At 45.4% G+C, this 27,236-nt stretch overlaps 1 protein-coding gene, 1 long non-coding RNA gene and 1 pseudogene across 2 annotated transcripts in view; 2 read left to right on the top strand and 1 right to left on the bottom strand.

The window, feature by feature from the left end:
* The window catches only part of LOC144160858 (uncharacterized), a 33,728-nt gene extending 25,176 nt beyond the window's left edge, over positions 1–8,552 (top strand). The window contains exon 3 of the long non-coding RNA XR_013320411.1: positions 8,466–8,552. This is a non-coding gene — a long non-coding RNA (uncharacterized LOC144160858). The remainder of the gene's footprint in view (positions 1–8,465) is intronic.
* On the bottom strand, positions 3,418–14,143 carry LOC144160857 (uncharacterized). Its single transcript, XM_077691985.1, has 3 exons — positions 14,060–14,143; positions 9,645–9,984; positions 3,418–3,600 (listed from the first exon to the last, which is right to left on the bottom strand). The coding sequence occupies exons 1-3, from the start codon at positions 14,060–14,062 to the stop codon at positions 3,557–3,559; spliced, it is 387 nt and encodes a 128-aa protein (XP_077548111.1). The 5' UTR covers positions 14,063–14,143; the 3' UTR covers positions 3,418–3,556.
* Positions 14,144–14,435: 292 nt separating this feature from the next.
* On the top strand, positions 14,436–17,421 carry LOC144160859 (uncharacterized; annotated as a pseudogene).
* The last annotated feature ends 9,815 nt before the right edge of the window (positions 17,422–27,236 follow it).

Below are 27,236 nucleotides of genomic sequence, written 5' to 3' on the forward strand. Positions count from 1 at the left end.
GACGATTTACTTGGAACCACTTGTCTGTCTGCCCACGCCACTACAGATGCCTCTTTTAACAAGCAATTGCTGACAACGGATCAGCATGGCACACACAGGCAGGCTTTATGCGCTAACCATTTTCACACTCGTTAGGGGAGATTTCAACGTAGACATTTCATGCCGTGATACGACCTTACTGCTGGCTCCATTGTCAGGTGATTTGGGCTGGTGTTAGACTGTAAAATGTCTATGTCACAGGAGGGCATTGGTCCGTTGCATGTTTGTCCTGTAGGGTAAGGCTGTTGTCCTTTGAAGTTTTATTCAGCTAATAACTTAGGAAGTATGCTTAATTGTAAATTACTAACATTTTTCGTGTACTGCTTGCCTAGTGCCTCAGCTTTGCTGGCCGTCCTTCAGAGTGGAAGGACATTAATTTTTTTAAACCGCCCTTTGCACGTTTGTACGGAATCCTGATTCCAGTGCTTTATTTTCATGTTTTATTGTTCATTGTTTTCAGTGAAATGATAACCTTTTCCTCTTTGAATAAATGCTTAAATTTTGTAAAAAGACAAACAACATTGCAACAGCAGATGAAAAGTAGTCAGGCATTCTGTTTATCGGCTGTTAAACTTCGTGAGCGCACCCATGGTGGCTTCAAAGTGTGGTGGTGGTGCATGTGCAGCAGCAACCTGCTTTCCTTCAATGCTGCCGTTTCCCTTTCCTGGTGTGCTTCAATTTTCATCTGCAATTCTGTGATTGTCAAATTTTATGTACCTAACGCGTTCCATAAAACAGAGATTTAAGGCTTTTGCCCTAAAAGCAAACAAACTGAACATTTGTAGGTCTCAAACCCCAGTCACTAGTATGCAGACCTGGCACAGTATTTTTACATTATGAAGCAGAGTAGCCAAGCAATTTTCGCAGATGCTGTAGAGACTGCTTTTGTGCAAGGCGTGCCTGTTGCTACAGGGTGCAGGGTGTCACTGCTTTTTCTATGACAAATTATAAAAAAATCATTCTGGGAGTCCCGAAAGTATGGTACCCTGAAGGTGGCGGCTCTCTTAGCCAAATGTTGTTTGCCAACTGCTAAGGCCCCTGTTGTCTACTCAGGAGCTGCTTGAGAAGTAGTGTGTGTGTGTGTGTGTGTGTGTGTGTGTGTGTGTGTGTGTGTGTGTGTGTGAGAGAGAGAGAGAGAGAGAGAGAGTCATGCAAATCAGTTGTAATGTAAAACACTCAAGGGTAGACAGGCAGGTGAAAGTGTTATTTGGTGTGTTAAACCCGAAATTAGACTGCTTATCCTTCCGGTTTATCACCCATTCTTTGGTGCTGTCTTCATGTGGCACCCAATTTGTGCTTCCCATTATAGCTAGTCTGGACTGTAGCCAGTTTTTTTTAGAGGGGGGGGGTGTATGGATTTTGGGAAGGGGGTTGTTTTCCCGAAAGCAACAGTAAGTATTGCTTGCATGCTGCCTGGAAAAGATTTTGGGAGGGGTTCAAACCCCCTCTGGGTACGGCCCTGTAGCTACTGCATTTATTTCAGAGTTCAGCTGACCATCATCTGAAGTGAAACTGTGGTTCTTTTGCAGCTGACCATGGTCACGGTGACTGCGACGCACTGGGCCATCTTTGGATATGCAGAAAAATTGAGCAATAAATTCGTACACTTTAATAACAAAATACGTCTGTTGAGTGGTTACCTGTGTTACCAAAAAACTTTTCTTTGAGATTTATGGGCCGATCAAAAGTCATCACGTTGAGGTAATGGCAGGGCATTATTTTCAAGTACCAGGGTCCGTTCACCCGGCCGTGGTTCCCAAGGAAGACGCAGAGTCCCTGGAAAACCACACCTTTACTGGGAGTCCCGTTCCCCCAAGGTCCGATCATCAGCAGGTCACGCTGTGCACACCTAGTCCAGCACTGTTGGCCATATTCTAATCCAGGCCATGTCGTGCCACATCTTCGTGTTCCCCTGGGACATATCCTGTGGGATTGACCACCGCCACCATTGTCCGGTTACCACAATTTGAAATGACGCGCAAGGGCAGTATAACGGATGAGCAGTTGTACACAAGCAAATTACATAGGCAAAGTTACACATGCCGTGATCCCCGGCTAGTCATCATTTGTCTGGCTGAAGTGCAGAATAAATAAATGCCTTTCCATTTCTGACCATTTTGGTGTTGCTCTGTCACTTCCTCAGCAAGTGTGACAGGGTCATGCGGGGTGACAAAATGAGCCATAATGGAGTAAGGGATACATGAGGAGTTGCAAGTTATTTGTTTTCATCATGTTACTATTAGTAGACTACCTATAACAAAGCTACCTGTTCAGTTCTTATGTTGTTTTACTGTAAATGCCACGAAAAAGTAAATCACTGGTACTCAAAGGGGCCATGAAAAAAAAATGAATGTGTAGTTCATTGGAATGACTGCCTCATTAGTATAACACTGGCACATATTATGGGATGCAGTGCAACTGGCTGAGGCCAGCAAAAGCAAACGCAAGTTAGGCAGGGCTTATGAGCTTGAAAAACAAGGTATTTTTGTTTTTTCATTTTATAATAGTAAGAATCGAGGGGTGAACAATTGGAACTTGCAAATTTATGTAAACTAAACGAAAGTACCAGTGCGCACTGTTGTACTGTGCACACTATGCTTGTTAGAGCTGCTCAGCAGTATGGCGCTTTGGAGTTGTCTCACACAACACTGGCCGATTGGCGTAAGCGACATTGTCTTACATGAAGCTATTTCTCGAGCATACCCTATATTTCCCAAAACGATTACTACCTGCTGTAACAAAGACAAGCCAGAAATACAAGCCAGGTGCAAATACGCTCAAAAACAAAGTGAGTGTGGACAGTGGGCCTGAGTGGTATTCATGCGCCATCTAGAGGATGGGTGGTAAACGAAGAAATGAAATTTTAAGGCATTTATTTTGCACAGGGTATAGATGAGGGAGTACGAGTTGATAATGACAAAAGTTAATTTAACATGAAAATGTTCAGCTAGCAGATGAAGTCCATGAGGGAATGATGGTGAGGCCCATGTATCCATGTAATGTATGCAGTTGCGTCGCCTACACGGAGGCCTGTCACTGCAAGATGTTTATCCTTGTCGGATGCAAGGCAAGGTTTCCCCATCTGCGGCAGGCCTAGTTAACGTGCTCAACATTCATTTCAAATACCTGCCCTGGATACATCATCGCTGACATTACAAAAGACACTATTTAGCGAGAGGATTGAAATTTCAGCTCAAATTGTGTAAGCTCTCAATGAATAAAGCATCATTCGCTGCTTGGCAAGCAGTAGGGGCACTATAAAACACCCAATGTTTTGAATGAAGCCGGTTTTTTGTCCTAATGGCCCCTTTAATGTGAATAAGAGGTTTGCTCTACAACAGGATTTGTAGCAACTGCGAAACTTAGCAAAGAACTGTAATGTTGTGGCACAGCAGATAAGACGAACCATGGTTGAAGGTTATGAGCGATCTATTTACATCATTTACAAAATGGCCATGAGAGAGTCAGTGCTGGCGTCGCCCCCACGCAGCTTCTCCCTCGTCAATGTCATCAATGGTCAGCCATGGGAATTGTCCACCATGCCCCGTGACCGAATGGCACCTGGAAAAATCAAGGAATGGTCAGGGTTACTCATTAAAGGCCAACGGTGCTCACATTTCAGCTCGGCCAGATTTATCTATTTGTAGTAAGTACCACCAAATCAGCTGGGACACTAGTGGCTGTAAACGCTTGTTAATGAGTCGGAAGAAAGCTCTGCGGCAGACCACGCTGCACATGCCAGCGCATCACAAACAGCCATGACGCGCCTGTTATGCTCCAGCCGACGGGGGCTTCTTCCTCCGGCCAGCCACGCAGCTGGAGAACCAGTCGAGCTCTGCTGTGAACACTTCACTTATTTGCTGCCCCATGCACACGCAGAACTTGCGCGCAGGCTCGCTCCCAAGGTGCTGACCGTCCGGCCGCTCGCTGGACAGCCGCAACATCACTCCTATGGCTGCGCTCTTTTCCATTTTGGTTTCAAAATCGCCGATTTTAGATGCAAAGCATCTCTTGCTCTCGGCTCTGCCGTCCGTCCATCTGCTGGCCCAGGAAGACAGCGGCAACACTGTCACTCCAGCATCTCATGGTCGGGGCTATGTCCCTCCCTTGTTGTTGCGCCGTCCACACCCCCACTGTGCATGCTCGGCTCATCTCGGGCCGGCCCAGGAAGACACCGGTAACACTGTCGCTCCAGGAGACATTAAAGGGTAAGACACCACCAGGCGTTCAGCAAGCCGAGCATGCGCAGCGGGGGTGTGGACGGCGCAACAACAACGACAAGGGAGGGACATAGCCCCGTCGCATCTAATAAAATTACACCATCTCCCCTCCCCGTAGGGGAACCCTGAGTAGTATGCGAAACAGCCGTGGGCTCAACGCAATTTCCCATTTCGTAGTTCCGGTAAGTGGAAAGTGTGGCAGTTACCATGGAAACCAAACTGTAAATATAACGGTAGCTACTTACCTCAACCTAACGGAAACGACGAACTCAAAACTAATGGGCACTTGAATCGACCCCATGGCTGCACTACTCAGGGTTCCCCTACGGGAAGATAGTGTAATTTTTTTGCTGACCGCTTGCGGCTTCCACGCACGTATTTCAGCTGTTGTATTTTCATCTTGCTTTCTTTTTCAGCAGACCAAACAGAAATAGTGTTTTTAAGAGGTTGAAATTTTGAGTGCAGTTGGCCTTTAAGAAAAAATGATTTTGGTCAGGGTAGTTTGCAAATTTTAACACTGCATAATTAGTGCTCACTCTATTGCTAAGGTCCAAGCACTGGAGCATTGTTGAAAACATTTATTAAAATAAGGGAAAGGGGGAACAGAAAAAGAAGCAGTGGGTGGTCCAGGGTTCGTAGAGGCTTCAAAGGCAAAAATTCAAGGGTTTTCAAGGACTTTCAAGGACCAGAAAACAAATTTTCAAGGTCCCCGTCTAAAGTTTAATCATGGATTATTTTATAACTTTTTCAAAACAATGCAAAAGTTTTTTATTGCAAAATACCTAAGCACATTAGTGTACATTTAGATAGGCGCTAATGGGTTCGTGAATGCTCCCCCAGCTCTATTTTTTATTTCATGGTTGGTAGTTAAAAGTTTTTCCTTTTTCGTGGTGTTTTGCTCAGGCTGTTTGATTTCAAAAGTTCATTAATGTTGCCTGCATCTCCTGCTTTGTCAGCAAAGTATCAGTTGAAATTAAATCCGCAAGTGTTGCTGCAAGGTAGGATGAACAATCTACACGTCCACCATTTGCACGTAAAGCAAATGCAGATGGAGCGTATGAGGCACAGCAAACATGCAAGGAGCGAGCGTCCACAGATTAGATGGAAGATGCAAGATAGAGAACAGAAGCTGTCTTTCACTGGATTGTATAGTGACATGGATTGGATTGACAAGTTGCCCGCTCCCAATGTTTCCTTGTAATAAAAAAATCCACCAAACTTGTCATTTCACGCAATACACTTAATCTTGATTGTTACAATGTTTCTTTACATTTGTTAGCACCTAAAATCCACGACAAACACTTTAACTTCTTGTGAAAAGACAGGGCCCATTGATTCTCTCCGGAAAAATCGAGGGTTTTCAAGGACCATTTAAAAATTCCAGGACTTTCCAGGCCTTGAAATTGGCACTTCTAAATTCAAGGGTTTTCAAGGAATTGTGCGAACCCTGTGGTTATTCCAGTCCCATAGGTAGGCTGCGTGCATTTACAGCTGTACTGCTGTGGGAGATCATCAACTCACTGTCTCAGCAAGTTGCTGTGCAGCAAGCCCTTCCACTGCTCGGAGGAGTGGGAGAGAGGTAGGGAGTTTGTGGGAAAGCCATGCCAGGTGGTGTGTAGCATAGGCGTGCACACAAGGGGGGCAGGGGGGGCGGCCGCCCCCCCTAATCATCTGAAGGGGGGCGCCAAATTGGTCCATATTTTGCCAATGTAACACATTAAAGTAAAAATTTCTGCTCAGAAATATTTTGTGTGTTGCATCGCATTGAAATAAAAATTTTATAACCATCCCCCCTTGCACTGCGTTCGGACTGCTAGGCCTTCAGTCGGAAGAGGTCACGAGTTGCTGTAAGGGGGAGGGGGGCGCAGTGGTAAGACTTTGCTTCCCCTAATCGAGAACTCTGCGCACGCCTATGGTGTGTAGTGTGAGGGGGTATTGAGGCAGTAACAGCAATTGTTGGGTCAGGTGAAATGTTGTGACATTTGCGCAAAGGTGGTGATAGTGAGCGTGGGTTTAACGATCGTTTTAGATGCACCCATCTGCCATAGAAAAAGAGTGGGGGGTGGGGGGGCGAAAAGTGGGAGGCCCGGCAGAGGTAAACATTCTTAGCTTTGAGAGAAGGTACAGGATGGGACAGCCTTGCAGCGGGTGTAAATGCCTTGAACGCAAGGTCACGGGTAGTAGCATGTGCCACATTATTCTAATGAAGAGATGCATGGGCAGGGACAATGACAGTCTAGGGCCACTAAAAGGAAATGGTCGCTGTGAAAGTCCCAAGGAAAAGCACCTACATGCTGCCTGCAAGTTTGTGAGTACGCTAATACAGGAGGAAGAGTCAATGCAAAGGCTGCTGCTTCGGCTGGGTCTTTAAGATGGTGAGGAATCCAGCAATAGGAAGAGCACCACTGGCATGGATGGCTTTTCCACATTACATCAGAGCTGTGCAGAACAGCTCTGAATATGTGGCTAAGTTTCGAAAAAAAAAAGCAGTAATTGTGAATTGTTTTTTTTTAATCACGCACGCCAAGCACCGAAGTGCCGTCTTTCTTCCGTTACTCCTCCTGACTACCTGGCTCTGGCTCCCCCGATGCCTCGCTCTGCAAAAGTATCCGTCAACAAAGCTAGGGCCAGTGCAGCTCTCACACCACACATCACTAGAAAATGGACTTGCCCAACACCGGGGTCTCCGCCTCCTTACTGTCCCCACTACCAGATGACCGCATTCGCCACCCTTGACCACCTAATCTGCCGCTGCTCACGTTTTCACTGTACCGGCCTATCCTCACCAATGCTATGCCTCCCAATGCCTCGGAAGATGATCCTCCATTTTAAGATCCAAATTTTACCAGAGCCCTTGGGCTGTTCGGCGTAGAGAGTGGTCTGTCAAGATTAGTGTAGATCGGGGCCTACTCCAGTCGTGAAAACCCCCTAATGGTAGATCTTCCCCTTAGCCTGACCTCCGTGGTCTGAAGTGAACCCATGAGCTGTCTTCATGGACGCATCATCTTTTTAACTGGGCTACTCCTACCTTGCCCTCCTTCCCCTACCCATATTTTGGCGGCATGGCTTTCCTTCGACTAATAAAGGACTACAACAACAACAACCACAAAAGTTAAATTTACACCAGTATTAAATTTAATATTTCATGCCCACCAAAGCCTGCAAGAATTTGCAAATAAGTTTTAGTACCCAGATTTCTTTTATTTTATTTATTTATTTATAAATACTGCAGCCCAAATAGGGCTATAGCAGGAGTGGGTACACAAAGTACAAATACAATAGCAGACAAGTTCAAGTTTGCAAATCAAATAGCACAAAAAAAAACAAAAAAAACACCATGGCGAGACTAGGATAGCGCCAAAAGCAGATAAGGTAAAATAACACAAATCGGTAAGTAAATTACATATTCATTTGAAAAACTGAGGTACACACTATCATAATATAACAACAACAACAAAAGTAAGGTGAAAAGGTGAACACTAGGAGGTTTCTACGGCTGTCAAATCTCTTTCTGTGGTAGGGATCGAACACGGCCAGGCAAAGCATTCCACCATTCTACTGTGCGAGCAATACTCAACAACACCCATAAAGTAATTTACAAGATCATTAACGTCGCCATGGAGATTAAGGTTGCAAAAGGAGTCAGAACCATTTGCCAAGGTATCTACAATAGAGGTATCACCTGCATGGGTGAAATCTCGAAACGTTGTGAAGACAGCATGTGGTTTAAGTAATATACATGGAATAGATACAAGGATGCCCTTGTAGTCGGAATTACCGTCAATTATATCACAAGATATACTTTAATTCAGCCTGGAATTTACAAAAATCAGGTCAAGTGTTGTGGTCAGTCTCGTAGGGGCATTGACAATCTGCGTAAGGTCAAGGCTTAAAAGGTAATCAACTCTCTCCCGATTGTGGTGTCATGACCGGAGTAGGTCAACGATGACCAGTAGATGCCTGGGGCATTCAAGTACCCCATTAATATTAGATCACCCTGTTCGAGGCTATGACTGGCCATAAATTGACCCAAACTGTATAATGTGTCAATTGCGGAAGCAGGTGGGCGGTAGAAAAGGCCAATGACGATAGATTGTTGGCTAAGATAAAGTTTACACCAAACAGATTCTACATCAGCAGGAGGGGGCAGAACGGAAAATTTAAGATTTGAACGGATAAGTAAAGCAACACCTCCACCTTTTCCAGATCGATGGTCATTTCGAACTGCGATATACCCAGGTGGAGTGAATTCAAGAGTCGAAGATACCGTCATGCAACCAAGTTTCGGTAATGTCAACTATGTCAGGGGAATATACGGATACAAGGGTTAGAAAGTTTTCAAAGTTTTTAGTGATACTTCTGGTGTTAAGGTTTATGATATTAAGTTTGTTACAGTCCCTATGTGGCAGTCACCGTGGGGAAGAAAGTGGAACCCTAGGGTGTGCAGAAGTTTTGACAGAGTGGCTTTGGTCGTGTTTAATTGAGTTTGATTTCTCGTCCCACACATAGCTATTGTCATCGATGTACACATGGTCGTACTGAATTTTAACTTCTGAACCATTTTTTCCAGAATGACGACATTGCGTCGTATAGATTTTGTTGTATGGTACGCACCCTGAGCGAAAAAGTTTCTGTTATACGAAAATCGGATTCTTTAAGTTTAGAGACGTTTCTCAAGATACGCATTTTTTCGCCGAAATCCAAAATCCCCATTGAAACACAGCGTGGTCGACCTTCACGCACCTTCCCAATACGATGACAATGCGCAATGTGTGGGCAGGGAATTTCACGCATCTCCGTTAGTAGCTTCGAAACATTTGATGAAAGCGTATCTCCCTTCTCATTTGGGTCTTCTGGTAACCCATGCAAAAGATTATTATTACGACGGGACCAAGTTTCGAGGCCATCATTTTTGGAAGCAAGCCTCGCCATGGACTCTTTCAGTGAGGTAATCTCAGAATTTAACTTTTCGCTCAGAGGTCTTAGGTCGTTAGTAACAACTAATGATTCGAGGGATGTTACGCGAGCTTCGAGATCTTCAAAACATGAGTTAAAAGTCTGCTTGATATCGGCAATATCACTTTCAATTTGTTTCTGACCGGCTAACAGCGCTAAAAGTATATCTGTCATCCCCGGAGCGGGGTTTAAATCTGATTTTGAGCGAGTAAGGGGACCGACAGCTACGGATGAGCCATACCATGTCGGCTGTGTAGATTGGGCGGGTTTGGGAGGTCCAGGGTTCAACTCAACATCCCCGCTCATGAGAAGGCAGTATAAACTGTACAGTGCATTTGAACAGATATGCGTAACCCATTTGGGGCAGAAAAGCAGCAGCAAAAAGCGATCGTCAGAACGAACGCAATAGGCATTCTTCAAATAGTATACCTGCAAAGAGCAGACGACGTTTGAGCGACATGCCGTAGCTGCTGCCGCACTGCCCACTGAAGAGGGTTGCAGGTCCTGGATGCTTTATAGCGCTGCTGGATGTTGACGTTGACTTGGGGCTGTCTATCATTGGACGATCGGCGGTGACGTTGTTCCAGGGCAAAGCAGCATGAGCACCATCAGCTGAGCCAGCAAACACGCCGATGCTATCACCACCAAGAGTGACAGGGCAGTCCGCAGGCGCAGGCCAGGCACATACGTGTCGCAAACTGGGCACCGAGATAGTTGACAGCGATAAAGCAGCATCCCAAGGCGCAGGTGCGGTGAAAATGTAGACAATCTGGAGAAAGAGCAGACGACGTTTGAGCGACAAGGCGTAGCTGCTGCCGCTCTGCCCACTATGACTTCCCATCAGAGAGAGAAAGAGAGAGAGAAGGCTCTTTATTGAAAAATCAGTTTTACCAGCGTTTGTAATCGCCTACATGCTTCTCTGCTAGGAATCGGTGATGTAGGGAAAAAAGGCCCGAGAAAGAGGTGGGCAGAAAAAAAAAACAATAAAACGCTGTTTTGGCTTGACAGACTATTTTTCAGATTATGTCTCATAATTCACAATTTTAAAATATCACCAATGTCCCCCAGATAGGAAAACAAACTTTTTAGAGCCTGACGCAGCTTTGAGGGGCATGTCCATGGTCCCAGAATGTAGGATAGGGAGGCTGTACCTCAGCACACCAACCACATAGCTGTTGTGTAGCATAACCATTGAATGGCAATCACTGCTCCAGCGTGAACCCGCAAGACATTTCAAAACCTCTGTGGCCAAAGAAATGTGGGCCGGTAACCATTTAACCTCAGCTGACCTGGTCAAGTTGCAATCTATTAATCAGACCAGACATTATTACATCAGAATTGTGCATACGTAATGCTTAAAACGAAGTTATTCAGGCTACCTTTAAATGTTTTAAGCTTTACACGCCAAAGCTATTCTTGGGCTATGAGGCAGGCCTTGGTGGAGGTGTCCAAACTGATTTGGACCACCTGGGGATCTCCAACAAGCACCAAAATCTTCGGATGATCATTTTCGCTTTTCAATACCATCTCAAAGGCAGCCACTGTAGCCAGGATTGCACCCACATCCTAGGGCTTACAAATATTTTTTACAACAGCTTGGCAACATCACGTCTCCTATTAGGATCGCTAAAGCTCAGTACACGGGGCTTCATTACATTGTTATTAATCATGATGACATGTTCATATGGAGAACATGCAACAGGGTTGCCGCTATTTAATACTGCAAAAATTCCTGAAAAATTCGCAGCTTCTATGTTTTGATGCATAAATAAATTATTGGTTTTCTGCTTGGTATGCTGGTCATACGCACCTTGACAACAAATTCGTCACGTATTTATATTACGCAGAGGCATAAAGAGTAATATTTAACAGCCTCTGAATGCATTGCAACACCGCAACGAATGCGATGCATTGTGCGGAAGAAGCAGGACATGGAATATTATTGGGGCTCTTCGATTGTGCATAGTCTGTAGACGCTTCCTCCATGCCCCACGATTAAATATCAAAAACGTATTTGTCCAACGATCGTTCGTTTAATTTGTCCTCGCGGATCGAGTGTGAAACCTCGCGACAACAGTCTCGGGGCGTGACAGCAAAGAAGGAAGCGTAGAGGTCAAAAACGTATTTGTCTAACGATCGTTCGTTTAATTTGTCCTCGCGGATCGAGTGTGAAACCTCGCGACAACAACAGTCTCGGGGCGTGACAGCAAAGAAGGAAGCGTAGAGGTCAAAAACGTATTTGTCTAACGATCGTTCGTTTAATTTGTCCTCGCGGATCGAGTGTGAAACCTCGCGACAACAGTCTCGGGGCGTGACAGCAAAGAAGGAAGCGTAGAGGTCAAAAACGTATTTGTCTAACGATCGTTCGTTTAATTTGTCCTCGCGGATCGAGTGTGAAACCTCGCGACAACAGTCTCGGGGCGTGACAGCAAAGAAGGAAGCGTAGAGGTCAAAAACGTATTTGTCTAACGATCGTTCGTTTAATTTGTCCTCGCGGATCGAGTGTGAAACCTCGCGACAACAACAGTCTCGGGGCGTGACAGCAAAGAAGGAAGCGTAGAGGTCAAAAACGTATTTGTCTAACGATCGTTCGTTTAATTTGTCCTCGCGGATCGAGTGTGAAACCTCGCGACAACAACAGTCTCGGGGCGTGACAGCAAAGAAGGAAGCGTAGAGGTCAAAAACGTATTTGTCTAACGATCGTTCGTTTAATTTGTCCTCGCGGATCGAGTGTGAAACCTCGCGACAACAACAGTCTCGGGGCGTGACAGCAAAGAAGGAAGCGTAGAGGTCAAAAACATATTTGTCTAACGATCGTTCGTTTATATTGTCCTCGCGGATCGAGTGTGAAACCTCGCGACAACAGTCTCGGGGCGTGACAGCAAAGAAGGAAGCGTAGAGGTCAAAAACGTATTTGTCTAACGATCGTTCGTTTAATTTGTCCTCGCGGATCGAGTGTGAAACCTCGCGACAACAACAGTCTCGGGGCGTGACAGCAAAGAAGGAAGCGTAGAGGTCAAAAACGTATTTGTCTAACGATCGTTCGTTTAATTTGTCCTCGCGGATTGAGTGTGAAACCTCGCGACAACAACAGTCTCGGGGCGTGACAGCAAAGAAGGAAGCGTAGAGGTCAAAAAGAGAGATCGAAATGTTATGCTGAACGCATGTGTCCTGCTTCGAAAGTTGTCGTGCTTCGACTTCGTGCGGGAGTTGTTAAATGGGGGCCGACGAACGAAAGAAAGACATCCCCCTCGCGAGGGGCACGATCAAATGCACAGCATTTCCGAGGGGGTGCGCCGGCAAGTCGTATCTCTTGATCGCGGGACCCGTGTCGCCATCTTTTGGAAGCGCGGGACAACTTGTGGCGCTTTCGAAACAAACGAGAAAGGAGTGAAGGATATAAGGCGCGTTCGGTGCATCGAAATCTGTGTCGGTTTCGTGGCTCGGTCGGTTGTGCGCCGGGCACCTTGCGTTCCGCCCGCGGCGTCATGGGTTCGAAACCGGGCGCCGGAAACTGTTATTTCTTCCTGGCTGCGGACTACGACAAGGCGCGCCTGCGGACTACGACAGGGCGCGCATGCGGACTACAAGACGCGCATGCGGACTACGACAGCGCACGCCAACGCCGCGTGACATTGTGAGTTACTAAAATGCTATGTATTTAAAACGTATTTGTCTAACGATCGTTCGTTTAATTTGTCCTCGCGGATCGAGTGTGAAACCTCGCGACAACAACAGTCTCGGGGCGTGACAGCAAAGAAGGAAGCGTAGAGGTCAAAAACGTATTTGTCTAACGATCGTTCGTTTAATTTGTCCTCGCGGATCGAGTGTGAAACCTCGCGACAACAGTCTCGGGGCGTGACAGCAAAGAAGGAAGCGTAGAGGTCAAAAACGTATTTGTCTAACGATCGTTCGTTTAATTTGTCCTCGCGGATCGAGTGTGAAACCTCGCGACAACAACAGTCTCGGGGCGTGACAGCAAAGAAGGAAGCGTAGAGGTCAAAAACGTATTTGTCTAACGATCGTTCGTTTAATTTGTCCTCGCGAATCGAGTGTGAAACCTCGCGACAACAACAGTCTCGGGGCGTGACAGCAAAGAAGGAAGCGTAGAGGTCAAAAACGTATTTGTCTAACGATCGTTCGTTTAATTTGTCCTCGCGGATCGAGTGTGAAACCTCGCGACAACAACAGTCTCGGGGCGTGACAGCAAAGAAGGAAGCGTAGAGGTAAAAAACGTATTTGTCTAACGATCGTTCGTTTAATTTGTCCTCGCGGATCGAGTGTGAAACCTCGCGACAACAGTCTCGGGGCGTGACAGCAAAGAAGGAAGCGTAGAGGTCAAAAACGTATTTGTCTAACGATCGTTCGTTTAATTTGTCCTCGCGGATCGAGTGTGAAACCTCGCGACAACAACAGTCTCGGGGCGTGACAGCAAAGAAGGAAGCGTAGAGGTCACAAACGTATTTGTCCAACGATCGTTCGTTTAATTTGTCCTCGCGGATCGAGTGTGAAACCTCGCGACAACAGTCTCGGGGCGTGACAGCAAAGAAGGAAGCGTAGAGGTCAAAAACGTATTTGTCTAACGATCGTTCGTTTAATTTGCCCTCGCGGATCGAGTGTGAAACCTCGCGACAACAACAGTCTCGGGGCGTGACAGCAAAGAAGGAAGCGTAGAGGTCAAAAACGTATTTGTCCAACGATCGTTCGTTTAATTTGCCCTCGCGGATCGAGTGTGAAACCTCGCGACAACAACAGTCTCGGGGCGTGACAGCAAAGAAGGAAGCGCAGGGGTATTAAAAGCATTGAATCGTAACAAACTGGTCGTATGTACTCACCACACTCACCATGTCGCATCGCTGGCGATCCGTTGGTTAACCCGCCGCTGGTGAAAAGCGACGACCGCACATACGCTACAACAAGCCGCCATCACAGAACAGGGACGCCATCCCGGGAAAGAAAAAAAAGAAAAAAGAAAGAAAAAAATACTCTTGAGGGCGCAGAGATCACGACCGAGGAGTGGTCTGGTAGCGAGAGTAGAGTACGTTGTTTTTATTGTGTTTTATTGTGGAATGTCGCAGCGGCGAAGCTCTCGTTGAGAAAGGCACCTTCAGCGAGCGTAAAGTGCGCGTCCACCACGTTTTTACGACTGACTCCAAGCGAACATTGCTGATGTTCGGCCACCTCCCAAGTGCCTCGTAACAACGTTTGCAGCTAGTTCAGATGGGACGCGACAGAACAAATCGCGCTGACGGTATTTCAAGTATGACAGCGAATCAAAGACATCGACATGCCAGATTGAGGACTGCCAGTACGTCGTGTCGGGCGACCATGGTGGGAACCTCGAGCGTCATTTGCAGCGACACCACAAGGAAGTGTACGACAACATTCCGGCCGACAAAGCCCACTCTACAAAGCGTGTTGCGTCGGACGAGGCGGAAGGCTCTCCTGCGGCAAAGCACATGCAAGTGGATATACAGAACATGTTTAAACCCATTTCATCGAAGTGTGTTTCGCTCGAAATAACACAGGACAGCATCATGAATAGCTGCGTCGAACTAGTCACAAGAAACGGTCGGCCATTTCGGGTAATTTATGACTCAGGCTTTCGGAAAATAATCGATCCGGCCCTAAAAGCGCTCAATGCTAAGCGAGCCACCACAGCAGAGACTGTAAAGGACAGGGTCCAGGAAGAAGCAAAAAGCAAGCGAGAAGAAATTTCGCAGTCGCTGAAAAATCGGGTGTTTTCTTTAAAAATCGACAGCGCGTCGCGACTTGACAGGGCTCTGCTTGGCATCAACGCGCAGTATGCCGAAAATGGAAAACTAATTCTTCAACCTCTGGCCATGAAGGAGCTTTACGATAGGCACACTGCAGAGCATTTGACATCACAGGTGAAAAACACTCGGTCTCGCTAAGAACTCAGTGTCACCCAGGTGTACAGTGTTACAACTGACAACAGTGCAAACATGCTAAAGGCTGCTCGCCTTCTCAGTGAAACAGACGGTGAACCCGACGCTTCCAGTTCAGACGAGGATGACGATAGCGGCTACCCTGAATTTGGATATTGCGGCTCTCTGCTGGACGATTCAGAAGACGCCGAGTGCCTTGGTCTTGATGGAGCCGATTGTTAGTTAGGCGTCAGATGTGCTGCGCCCACAATGCAACTGGCAGTCAGCGATGCTCTTAAGGATTTCGGTTCAAACACCCTCGTTGCACAGTGTCGCGCACATGTGCAGAAACTGCGCGTACAAAGTGCAATGGGCTTGATAAGAAAGCTAGGGCTAAGGAAGCCTTTTATTGTTATTTATTTATTTATTTATTTAAGTACCCTAAGGGCCCGGGCGGGCATTACATAGGGGGGATTGAGGTATAACACACTAATAATACAATTATATAAAAAATAACATCGTGTGAACAGAATAGCAAGAAAAACAGTAATACAAGAATTCCACTCCGAAATCGCACAGTACAACGCTAAACAAAACTATGAAACAAACAATAACAAGCGATATAATGTCGTACAGGGAAGAACCAATATGTTTACAACATAACAGACACAATGAAATTAATGTTAGATATTGCTTTCAGTCGTTAAAAAGGAGAGAAGTGCTGTTTGAAAAGAAGAAGCTTCTGTTGGTGTGGCTAGGTTTACAGGAAAAGAATTCCATTCGTTTATGGCCAATACAAGAGGAGAAATCTGATATTTTTTTGTGCGGGCAAAAATGGGATTAACTTTGTAAGCATGATCTACGCGTGCCGAATTATATGGTGCCGGAACGATAAATTTGCGAGTGAAGGCCGATGGGTTATGGTACAGTGCATGGAAAAAAGATAACCTTGAAAATTGCCTGCGCAGAGTGAGAGGGGCAAGATTTAGTTGCTCTTTCAAGGCAGAAACGCTTTGGTATCGCGAGTATGAAGACATAATAAATCGAGCGGCTTTGTTTTGCACTGATTCAATTTTGTTATTAAGTCCAATTTGGTGAGGATGCCATATTATTGGCGCGTATTCGAGAGAAGGGCGAATCAGGGTATTATACGCCTGACGCTTCGTGTCAGAATTAGCCAGATGAAGGCGACATTTAAGCAATCCAAGCTTTTTAAACGCCTTCGAAGTGATTTTTTCTATGTGGGTACCCCAGTTTAAGTCGGAGGTCAATGTTACGCCCAGGTACTTAAAGGATGAAACCGTCTGAATTTCGGAGTCATTTATTAGATAAATATAACTATCTGATCTAGTTACGGAAGAAAATCGGACGTGTTTAGTTTGTTCTACGTTTATTTGCATTTGCCATTTTTGGCACCATTTAGTTAGTGTTGATAAGTCAAGCTGAAGTGCACTAACATTATTGATTGCCCGACACGCTGGATGTCGACATTGAACATGTTAACCAGGTTCGTTGAACTGAAGGACTTCGCTAAAGACTTCCTTTCACGTGAACAGAGCGCAAGTTGGACTGACAGCATGTGGGCAAAAGTAGAAGGGCTGATCCAATCCCTTAAGACAGCACAAGAAGCCACGAAGGTGCTTCAGACAGAATAACTGACAATCAGAGATTTCTATGGTGCTTGGCTGACGTGTTCCATGAAGACATCAGCGATACCGTCGCCACTGGCACAGGCCCTGGTTCAGTCCATGAAGAAACGAGAACGAAATCTCTGCAGTACCAATATCTTTTGCGCTGCATTGTACATGGACCACCGCTATCGCCTTCTGCTGACACCTGATCAAAAATATCAAGCGAGGATGCATCTGTGCAAAACCTGGAAGCGAATCACAGCCTTCACAGGCCTTCTGCAGAAGCAAAGTAGCAGCTGCATTTCCGAGAGCACCGCTGCGCCCACTTCTGAAGAACCGGAGGACGCCCTCGAAGCGTTTCTGAAAATGAAGGAAGCTGAGGGTGGAACTGAATCGCGTTTGACAAGTGAGCCAGGATTATCGGACATGGTACTTTTGCTAGAAATGCTGGACAAAGAGCTGTGCCTTCCAAGAAGCACAAATATGTTGAAATTTTGGGAAGATCGCAAAGAGCGGCAACCGGAGCTATACATGTCAGCACAAGTGGCCCTTGGTGTGCCAGCCACACAAGTCAGTGTGGAGAGGGCATTTTCTGCACTGAAGTTTGTTTTGTCGGATCAGCGGTCTCGCTTGTCGGAGAGTACACTCAATGATCTGCTGCTTCTGAAATCGTGCTCACTTCCTTAAGCATAATGCGGGATTCAAATAGGAGGAAAAATAAATACTAAGTTTTTGTTGTTACTTTTCTTCAAAGTTTCTTCCAGAGTCCCTTTTAATCATATGGTAGTTTTGGGACGTAAACACCCAATTATGAAGTTCCTAATTAATTAATTTATCAATTAATATTATATAAATTTTAATAAGTATTCTATTACTGTTTATTTTATAAAAAAATACCGTTACGAACCATTACAGAATGTTTTTTTTTTTCGTTCCGGAACAGAAACGGAAAGGAACTTTTTTCTGGGGAACGAAACAAAAAACGGAGCGAAAAACATTTCGTTCCGACACCCTGTGTGCGCTCAATCTAGGAGTACGCATGTGTTTTTGTGGATCCCTACACCCAAGAGCTGGTTGATACGCTCGAAAACATACGAAATATGTCAGTGCGATTCGTATTAGGTAATTGGCACGCTCAACTTAGCATGACAGAAAGTAAAAGTAAACTGAAATGGCAGGACGTGAAAGATCACAGACGACACCACAGGTTGAACTTTTTTCGTAATATCTATCATTCGAAAACTAGAGTAGAAGGGCAGAAGTATGTCCAAACGCCATTCTACATATCGCAAAGTGGGACCGCTAGATTAAAGCAAATTATTAACTTTCCTTTAAAGGTGACGCCTTGCGGGATTCATTTTATTTTACATCAATACTGCAGTGTAATTATCTTCCACGTATGATTGCATTAACTGTTTATATTGACAATTTTCAGCGTGCTTTGTAGAATTATTTTGTTATTTTGTCTCATATTTAATGCTTAGTGTTATGTATCTCCCTTCTGTAATGCATGGAAAGGCAAGCAGGCATCAAATAAATAAATAAATAAATAAATAAATAAATAAATAAATAAATAAATGAATAGAAGAATGAATAAATAAATGAATAAAAAATAAATAAACAAATAAATAAATAAATAAACTTCAAGAGGCGCAAGTTTGTATTCGACGGGTTGAGAACCGTACGCATTCAACCTTGACCAATAAAATATTTATTGCCCTATTCGTTGCAGTATGCAAGGTTTCCTGTATGCATACTACCATTGCTATGTTATTGGTTAGAGACAAATTATGTAACTCTAATTTTACCCCTTTCCTTGCGTGAACACAGAGGGATACAACTGCAGCCACCTGAAGCAGGGCGTCATTCGCAACGCGTCTAGAATTTTTTGAACGTAGTATGACATTAGTAGAAAATTAAGTTCTTTTGGACTATTAAGTGGTGTAGACGTATACTCATGCAAACAACAATAAAAAAGATTGGAAATGAAAGTACCTGTTCACTCCTTCTTAGGATCAGCCCTGCGCACGATCATCAGAAAAGTTGATCGAGTAGAAAATGTCTTTGCAAGAAAAAATGGGCAAAAACTGTACATGCTTTTTGTGAAGAAGCTATAATAAATGCTCCTGAGTGTTTTGTTGAGAACCAAAACGCTTCGTAAAGGCATTCATGCCGGTTTTATATACAGCGAAATTGGTCAAGCAACTGTTATAAAAATAGTTTATGTAGTCATAGCATCAAAGTGTTCCGGAATATTGCTCGAAAAGAAATTGGCTAAAAGCGGCGCAATTTATCTCTCTGAAATTCAACCCACTAAAGTATGCGCCCTCCGCCATCCCCCGCCCCTCCTCTTTCCCAGTTTATTACAGGTAAGCCGCCCCACAGAGGATATCAAGACCTGGACAATACATGTATTCAAGCTCTACTGAATATTTTCTGTGTCCGGCAGTAAAAGAGGCACAGCAATAAAAGGAACGACAATTTGAGAGCACGGTTTAATAAATGAATTTTGCAGTCAACTGAGGGTGGTAATTAAGCAAGGCTGCGTTGAAAGCTTGACGGCTGGTGGTTGCGCGTGAGCTCACTTTGATGTGGCTGCATTGGACCCAAAATGCTGGGTTTGTGCTGCTTCTGCACTGCGCGATTGAGTCATCTGCTTGCGCGACATGCAGTCACCGGGCTCAGTACAGTTAACGTACTGTGGCTGAACTGCAACGCCCGTAGCACGGCTGTATTTCCGGTACCTTTAGTCCGGCTGGAGTCCGGAGACCGCATCTCGGCTGTCCTCCGGCGGCCGTACTTCGGCCGTACACGGGTGGCTTTGGAATGGCCGGAGCCCTACGGCTGGAATGTGGCCGTATGACCGTAAGCCGGTCGACTGGCGAATGGACACTGGCCATTGGACAGCCATGGGAGTACGGCTGTATACGGCCAAAAGGCCCACATTTGGACATGGGCCGAACAAGGCAGCCGGAAAACGGCCGGACAGAAAATCACCGGCCAAAGTACACCGGCCTATTGTAGGCCGAACAGTCCTGTGCTGCCTGGGATACACCCCAGTGGGCTGGAATGGTCGCAGTGCTCGCGGTCACGGGTGTATGAAGAGAGAGAGAGAGAGAGAATCTCTATATTAAAAAAGAGTGTTTAGCTGGCGTACAAAATCACCTTCATGCTACTCTGTTAGGGGAGGGGGAAAATGAAAAAAGGCCCAAGAGAGACGAGGGCAGAAAAGAGATGCAAGCTGAGAGAGGGACCAACGAAATTAAGTAAAAGGGCAGGAGCGAAGGTCTCTGAGTGAAGAGATTTAAAGTTTTTAAAGTAAGCCAGTGTCGCTGAGGTACGGAAACAGAACTTTTAGGGCTAGGCGTTGCTGAGAAGAAGACTGCCAGGGCCCTAAAATGGTTTTTAAGGTCAGTGGTTCTTGCGTATACCCTATGCGTGAAATGTTCTCTAGCAAAGTTGATCTAGAGTCCTTGTAGGCAGGACAGTAGACTAAAAGATGCTCAATTGTGTCTTCCGATGCACAGTTGTTGCACCTGGAGGCGGTAGATAGTCCAATGCGGAAACGGTAGCTGTTGGTGTAAGCTGCATTAGGTTGGAGCCGATGAAATAATGTTTCTAGATGACGGGGGAGCTGGTGAGGAAGTCTTGACGACAGCTGAGGGTCAAGGGAGTAGAGAAACTTGTGGTGGTGGGTAGGATCTGACCACATTCTGTTTCTCTCTGAAAGGGCGTAACGTGTGGCCACGGTCGAAGCGTCGTGTTTGGTAAAAAATGTTCTTCGTATATTTCGGCAGGTGTGGCCTGCAGAGGCAGCGTCATCAGCTTTTTGGTTTCCCGTTATCCCACAGTGACCAGGCACCCACTGAAAAGCAATATTGTGCCCAGCGCCTACTGCAAGGTGATGTAGATAGAGAATATCTTGAATGGCAAGTTCATATGTGAAGTGCTTGCTGGTCTTAAGGGGGCACTGAAGGGCAGGTTTAGAGTCAGTGAATATACGGATGTATGAAGGTTTTACGGGAATGTAACCCTCCTTATGGTGAAACGAAATGGGGCCTTGAATAAACAGACTTTCCCTTGCTCGGCCAATGATACCGATGCTCGCAAACGGTAATTTTCCCGAGACCGTTTAGGTAGTGTTGTTTCCAAGAAGCTGAAATCAAGGTATAGAGCTACATTAGGTAAACTTGTTTACGTTTGGTAACGTATAGTATTCATTTCTCTTGTTAAAACGTGCATCGCCATCTGCCTTGACGACGGTGTTTGCACGTGCCAAATCGTTAGGTTTGGATCGCTTTGACGGCAGCGTTTCCAGTCCTTTTCATCAGCACAGAAACCCCGTCTACGTTGGGGCCTAAGCGCACCCAAGCAATATCCACACCTGTATAGCAAAGCACTGGGCAGTCCTGAAAATTTATTTATACTCGGTGCTCAACGTCAGCGCATACCTTATAAGGGAGTCGCAGAGACATTTTTGGAAACCAGAATGGCCTGTATAGCATCCGTCATATCAGGAACTCCGGAAGAAATCAAGCAGAAAAAAAGGCTACTTTCTATGCACCCTAAAAAGATAATCAATTTCTGTCACCGGGGTGGCACACTTCGGCAGGTTATAAAACCACGGTTAATTTTTGAAGAGACAAAGCAAAGACCACACAGACCTTAAGAGGATAACGTCCGTCACGGCAACTGACAAATGATTTTTTAGTTCAGTGTGTTGGTGAGAGGTATAGTGGGCGGTGCCTGCTGTTCATGAAATTTGCGAGATAAGCTGGCGATACACATGTAACGCGGGCTAGAGGCCGCTGAAAAAGTAAAGGACGCCGATAGTGTTTCGGTGTTTCTTTGACTCGCCATTGAAAGTAACATCTCAAAATTTGAACGAGAAGGGATCCCAAAGCCTCACACTTTGGCGGTATATTGATTGTCCCTATGAAGCTGGGAACGGTGCCATTAGAAAATGCGGATATTCGTGCCGGTCAGGGCAAAAGGGCGCCCGAAAAAAGAGCAGGCGAGTGTTCTTCAAAAGATTGGGACTCCTTGAAAACCACGATGCAGTTGCCAACTTTATTTAGCACCGCTGCTTCGGCACTGTGTCCAGACTTCGCATTCTAAGAGTATCCTATGAGGCCGTTCCTGAACTCTCAGTTGGTATGTAAACTCACACTCCGATGTAGCACAGTATTTATCAAATGCCTGCTGCACCACTATAAATATTTCAGCTCTGCTTTGACAAGGCACCACTCTGAGAATAAGTACGACAGGTGTCTGCACAGGAGGTCCTGCTCACAAAATAATTTCGAGGAACTACGACCGATGAGCTGTTCGCTCAACCGCAGGTTTTATTTCCGCAACGATTAACCCTCACAGAAAGCCAAGCACGGCCTGCGCTTGGAACAAAACGCAAACAAAAACAAAAACATCTAAACATCGGCTGACCAGTTCAAAGAGTTATTAACCGATCGCAAGCACTTACGAACAGTAAGAAGTCTTTAAAATTACAAGCACAACTCCGCCGCCAGCAACATAAACAACATCGGGCCCTCACATTGTTGAGGTTTTCATCTGTTAACGTAAGCGTGACCTCATGGGTAGGTGGCTGGGACGTAACTAATCTCAATCTGGTCCAAAACAATGTTGCGATAGCTTCTGACTGATAGCGCCGGTTAGATTGGGGTTGTAAGCAACACCCAATTTTCATGGCGGCACTCAGAGTATTCTTTTAAATGCTGTTATGGAGGACGTCTGCTCCTTTTTACTCTTAAAACGTTCGCAGCAGTGCGGAGTTTTTGCTCGTAATGTCGTATGTGCCCTCCGATGTCGGCGTTTAGGTGGTCGTCCAATACGAGCGCCGAAAGGCGTACATTACCCTACTCGGCTGCATTACACAGCAACCCTCAAGTGAAACTACAATGCTCATGTCTTCGATAACAGTATTGAACGCTAAAGGGACATAATAAAGTGTTCAGCCTTATTTACAAGGGTGAAGCTAGATACACTTGATAAGTACAACGTCGGCGTTCTTGAACGTCCAAGTGCCGATTTCCCTAATAAAAGGGGTGACTTTCTGGGAGTTAAATTAGAAGCTAATAATGGTGGACCGTGAAATTTTCGACATTTCTTCTGGTTTCATCCCGCAAAGGGGGATGTTTTGATTACCGTGTTAAGTCGAACGTTACTACAATTAGCCATTTGCCACTACTTTGAAAGACAGAAAATGCAATAATGGGAGCAATTTGTTCTCTTGGGGTGTCTTTGATGATGCTTCAATAGGCTTTAGCAGCACGCCTTATTCCATAGACTTAGGTTTTAAACGCAGAGCGGTTAAACTGACTTCCTGACTTGCGTGGCGTCACTAAGTACTCGACGTAAAAAAGTGCGCAGGAGAAAAATGATGGGCTGAGGAGGATGAGAAAATGCACGAGGCAAGAAGCCTGCAAGAAGGTGTGGGGGAGTGAGTGCATCAAGAGAAGGCGCTGCCCGGGGTTATAATAAAACCTTGGTTTCTTACGGTAAAAAACAAGTATCTACTCGATTGCATTATTATCAATAATATTCTTTCGTACCTGCTTTGTACAGCACCACAAATCAAGAGGGCGTGCCTACAAACCTTTTAGAGTAAAAATACCATGCAATATATTTTGCCCGCTGCACTTTCGTTAAAGCGTATAATGGTTAAAAGATGACTAGCATGTGCACTTAACTGTGCTGATTTTTTACGCTTCGAATGCTTTTCTGCGGCAGACAACACTCTCAGTGAATTGATGCTGTATATACTGCGCAATAAGGCTTTCATTCTTGACATCCGTACAGAATTTCTGTTGGGTATGCAGTAACAATTCCACTGGAAAACTCTCCTCAGAGTCCCTAACCTATAAACGGGGCCGTACGGTGTCACTAATAAATATTTTACGAAGGTTCACTCTAAAATTTCCCAATCGATCACAACGCAAAAACTATTCAATAAATGTCGGCACCGGTTTCCAGATTATAAAAGCGCACAGTTCACGTCTCATGGCACAAATTCCGACTTTACTCTGACCTACGTGAGCCATTGTTTAACCTGCAGTGCCCCGATTTGGAGTTCCAAGAGGAAACTTTTATCTTAGGGCTTAACTGGAACCTTGTCATTCTGCTTGAAGACGTTGCTTACCGGACCTGCAGCGTATATAAATAGGGGAAGGAAGCGCTACCGATATTACAGTGGCATAATTACACGTTTTTTACGTGGTACAATTTTAACGTATTGAAGTGAAAATAAGGAATTTAGGCTTGTATGGCCACACCACCTCACGCGGAAACTCCTAAATGATATGATAATACAGCACTTGAAGTAAAAGTAAAATAGGGAATTTCCTAAGGCCGTCTACCCCAAAACATTGTTTCTATAAAATTGCTTTTATAATCTGTTACGAAAAAATTCTGCAAAAATTTGATTAAACAATAAATTCATTTACACCGTTCCACAATGCTTCCCGTCCACAACACGTTCCACAACACTTCTTATGTGCGCTTCCCGTAAAAGAACAACTAGGAGCATCCTATGCACTTCCAATTCAAGCTGCAGACATAAACTGCAAAAACTCTGAAGATCATTTAATTTTGGAATTTGCAATGCCCGTCGACAAGTTTCATTTACGCAATTTTTATGTTTTCCCGCCCGGGTTCTCTTTCTCTAGCCCAATAAATATTTTGTGCAAGTGCTCATCTTGTGGTACCACATGGTATTTGAAATATGCGGGGTTCCACGGGACTTATAACACATTTCTTCGAGGATCTACATCTCGCCATGCCAAAATTCAATTCATTTGTCTAGATCTATTATGATAACTGTTGATTCGCCGAAATTTTTAGCCTGCCCTCTGCTGCACCGTCTTCACACCACTTGTATTCTCTTTGGATTCGCTGCGCGGGCGTTGACTTGTGAATTTCGCTGAATAAACAGGACTTTAAATTTATTCTTTGTCAGTTTGGAATTTGGAATATTCTAGCGTAGATTGTGGTGTTTGCAAGGTAAAAGCTTGGATTTGTAGCAAGCTTGCTCTTAAGGAAGGGTGCTGGAATAAAAGCGGACGCGTTGAAACCTAAGTAGCATCTGTGTCTGTCGTCGGTCGAACCTAAGCGCCGCAGTTCAGAGGAGATAATGGATATAATGTTAGGCCAAGAAGTGTCAGAGATGAGCCGAAGAGTCAAGAAGGCGAAGACCAGGTCGGCGATCGGCTGCGCATGGTGATGACGGAAGCTCTGAAGTGTAGCTGTCTTATTTTTTGAGAGAGACGTAGAGAGAGAAAAACTTCCCTCACGTGGTTTGCGTAAAGCCCACCTAACCCCACCATGTCACAAAAAAAGCTCTAGGGGGTGTGGTCGCTCTGCAATTTATATAGGTAAACTGATTTCGAACAGAATACGTGTGCTGGCCCTTGGTTTTTCTGGCAGAACTGGTTTTAAATCCTTTGTCTGTACGTACGCGAAAGACGTGGCAGCAGAAGGACAAGGTTTTTTAACCTAGTTAGTTGTTTCAAGCTCAAATTGTCAGTTTTTTGACTACATTCTAAGCGGATGGCTATGTAGAATGTGAAAAGCGTCAACCTCTTTAGAATAGTATGTGTCAGTGAATGTTCCTCAGCCTGTGACTTTAAATAACGTTACGGCACCTCCTTTTCAACAAATACCCTAAAGGCAAATAGGTCCAAAGCAGATACGTATGTCTTTGTTTGTATCTTTAGATTCGCTGCCGCAAACGCAGTTGTCCGCATTTATACGTGTGCTATACACGTCACAATGTTTCTGGGGGAGGCTGAGTGGTTGCGGTGGCATTAGGAAAAGCCTTCTGAACACTTCAAGAAATATGGCATGGATTGTTTCCCGTAAGAAGTCCGCTGCCAGTCCAGCGATGTTATGCCGGTGGCCATATTCCTGTTTTTCTACAGTTCGTACTGTCTTGAGAACACGTTCAGGGTGTTCTCCACTGTGCCACATGTGGAATGTCTTCATAGTGATGAATTTCTTTACTGCTTACCGGGAATGCGGAAAAAACAATCACTAAGAAGTTCGGTCTTATTGCACGCGTTAAAGAGAGTAGCTTGTTCTTCGGAGTCAAGTCGCGGGAAAAGCCGGCGTATTTCTATGCTCAGTTTACTCAGGTGTTGTTGATCCTGTGTTTTTCAGGATGTTTTAGTAACCAAAAGTGGTTGACCGCTTTTCCGTACGTTTTAAACAGCGGAGAGACTTAGGGACTGCGATGTTCTGCGAATATGTTTTTCGCAGCAGATGAAGGTGATTCTCGCAACAACCGGTGAAGGTACAATACTGGGTCTACATATAGTGCCACTTACTCGATGGTAGTCCACTGCAAGATCTCAGCATTCGGCGACATCTACTTCCCGCCATAAGTATCCACCCTTGAACTGACGGGCTAATAGTGGGTGTTCCTTGGGTGTCTACATATGATTTATACTGTTGTGAGGGATCCTCCAGCCTTAGTCGACTGACCGCAAGCGTTCAGAAGTCAGAAATCGAACCGGTTTCGTACCTTATTATGAAGGGTGTTTTCACTTACCCACACCCCCTGTGGAGGCGACTCGTCGGTACTGTAGAGCAATATTTTCAGACACGTTACCACTGGTTGACTAGACATAAAGCTCATCTTGTACTTGTTGCAAACGCACTGTGTGACCTACAAGAAGCAGCGGTGGGCATCAAGTGAAATTTCCATTAGAGTTCTGATGGATGGTGTAAATGATGTATTAATGAGCCAGTCACCTTATTTGCCCCCTTTCCGTGTGTGCGCTCGCCGCTACGAACCGTCTACGCGGCTGGCGGTATGATCCCCGAAGTGGTGGCGGCAGGGTGATGAGTGCTTTTACACATAAGAAGCGATTAGCTCAGTAGTAGCCAAGGAACTAGTTAGCAAGGCGCGCCCTAATGACAGGTGTACATAGTTCCGATGAACCTTATGCGAAAGTGGCCTATCTGTGAAGGTAGTGGTGGAGCTACATCCGAGTGCCTCAGTGGCAGTGGCAACGTCCTTCGCCCCTACTTCAGGTATCTGGCGAGTTCCGAGTGTGGCTGTGCGTGTGTATGCGTGCGTGTGTGTGTGTGTGTAATTGTTTGTGTGCGCGCACGCGTGTGCGTGTGTACGTTACTGTGCGTGCGTGCGCCCGTGTGTGTGCGTGTGTGCTTATATGAAGGATGTGCTCATTTCTGATAGCGGTGCTAGAGTACAAGTACCGGCACACGACCAAGCACCGATTTGTGTTGGCCGGTGATCCCCAACCGAGGGACCTCAGGGGGCAGGCACAGGCCTGCCACAGCATTCCTGTCTTCCTCTGCACAATTCGCTGTGAAACCTTAAACTCTGAATTTCTGCTTTGTTTTCCCGCTGCTTTCTGCTCTCTTTTTTTTCACCAGCTTTGTAAGGATTGACGGCACGCGAACATGCTGGAGATGCCCGCGAGCTTGCCAAAGTCATTTCATTTCTTTGAGCAGGTTTGTGGAGA

The sequence above is a fragment of the Haemaphysalis longicornis genome, unplaced genomic scaffold, assembly GCF_048455015.1.
Source record: "Haemaphysalis longicornis isolate Haplotype H1 unplaced genomic scaffold, Haemaphysalis longicornis Haplotype H1 scaffold_11, whole genome shotgun sequence".
Lineage (NCBI taxonomy): Eukaryota > Metazoa > Arthropoda > Arachnida > Ixodida > Ixodidae > Haemaphysalis > Haemaphysalis longicornis.

Coding starts and splice junctions, on each gene's coding strand:
- LOC144160857 (XM_077691985.1), bottom strand. Junction 3,601..9,644: donor ACGTCGTCTGCTCTTTGCAG/GTATACTATTTG, acceptor TGATTTTTCCAG/GTGCCATTCGGTCACGGGGC.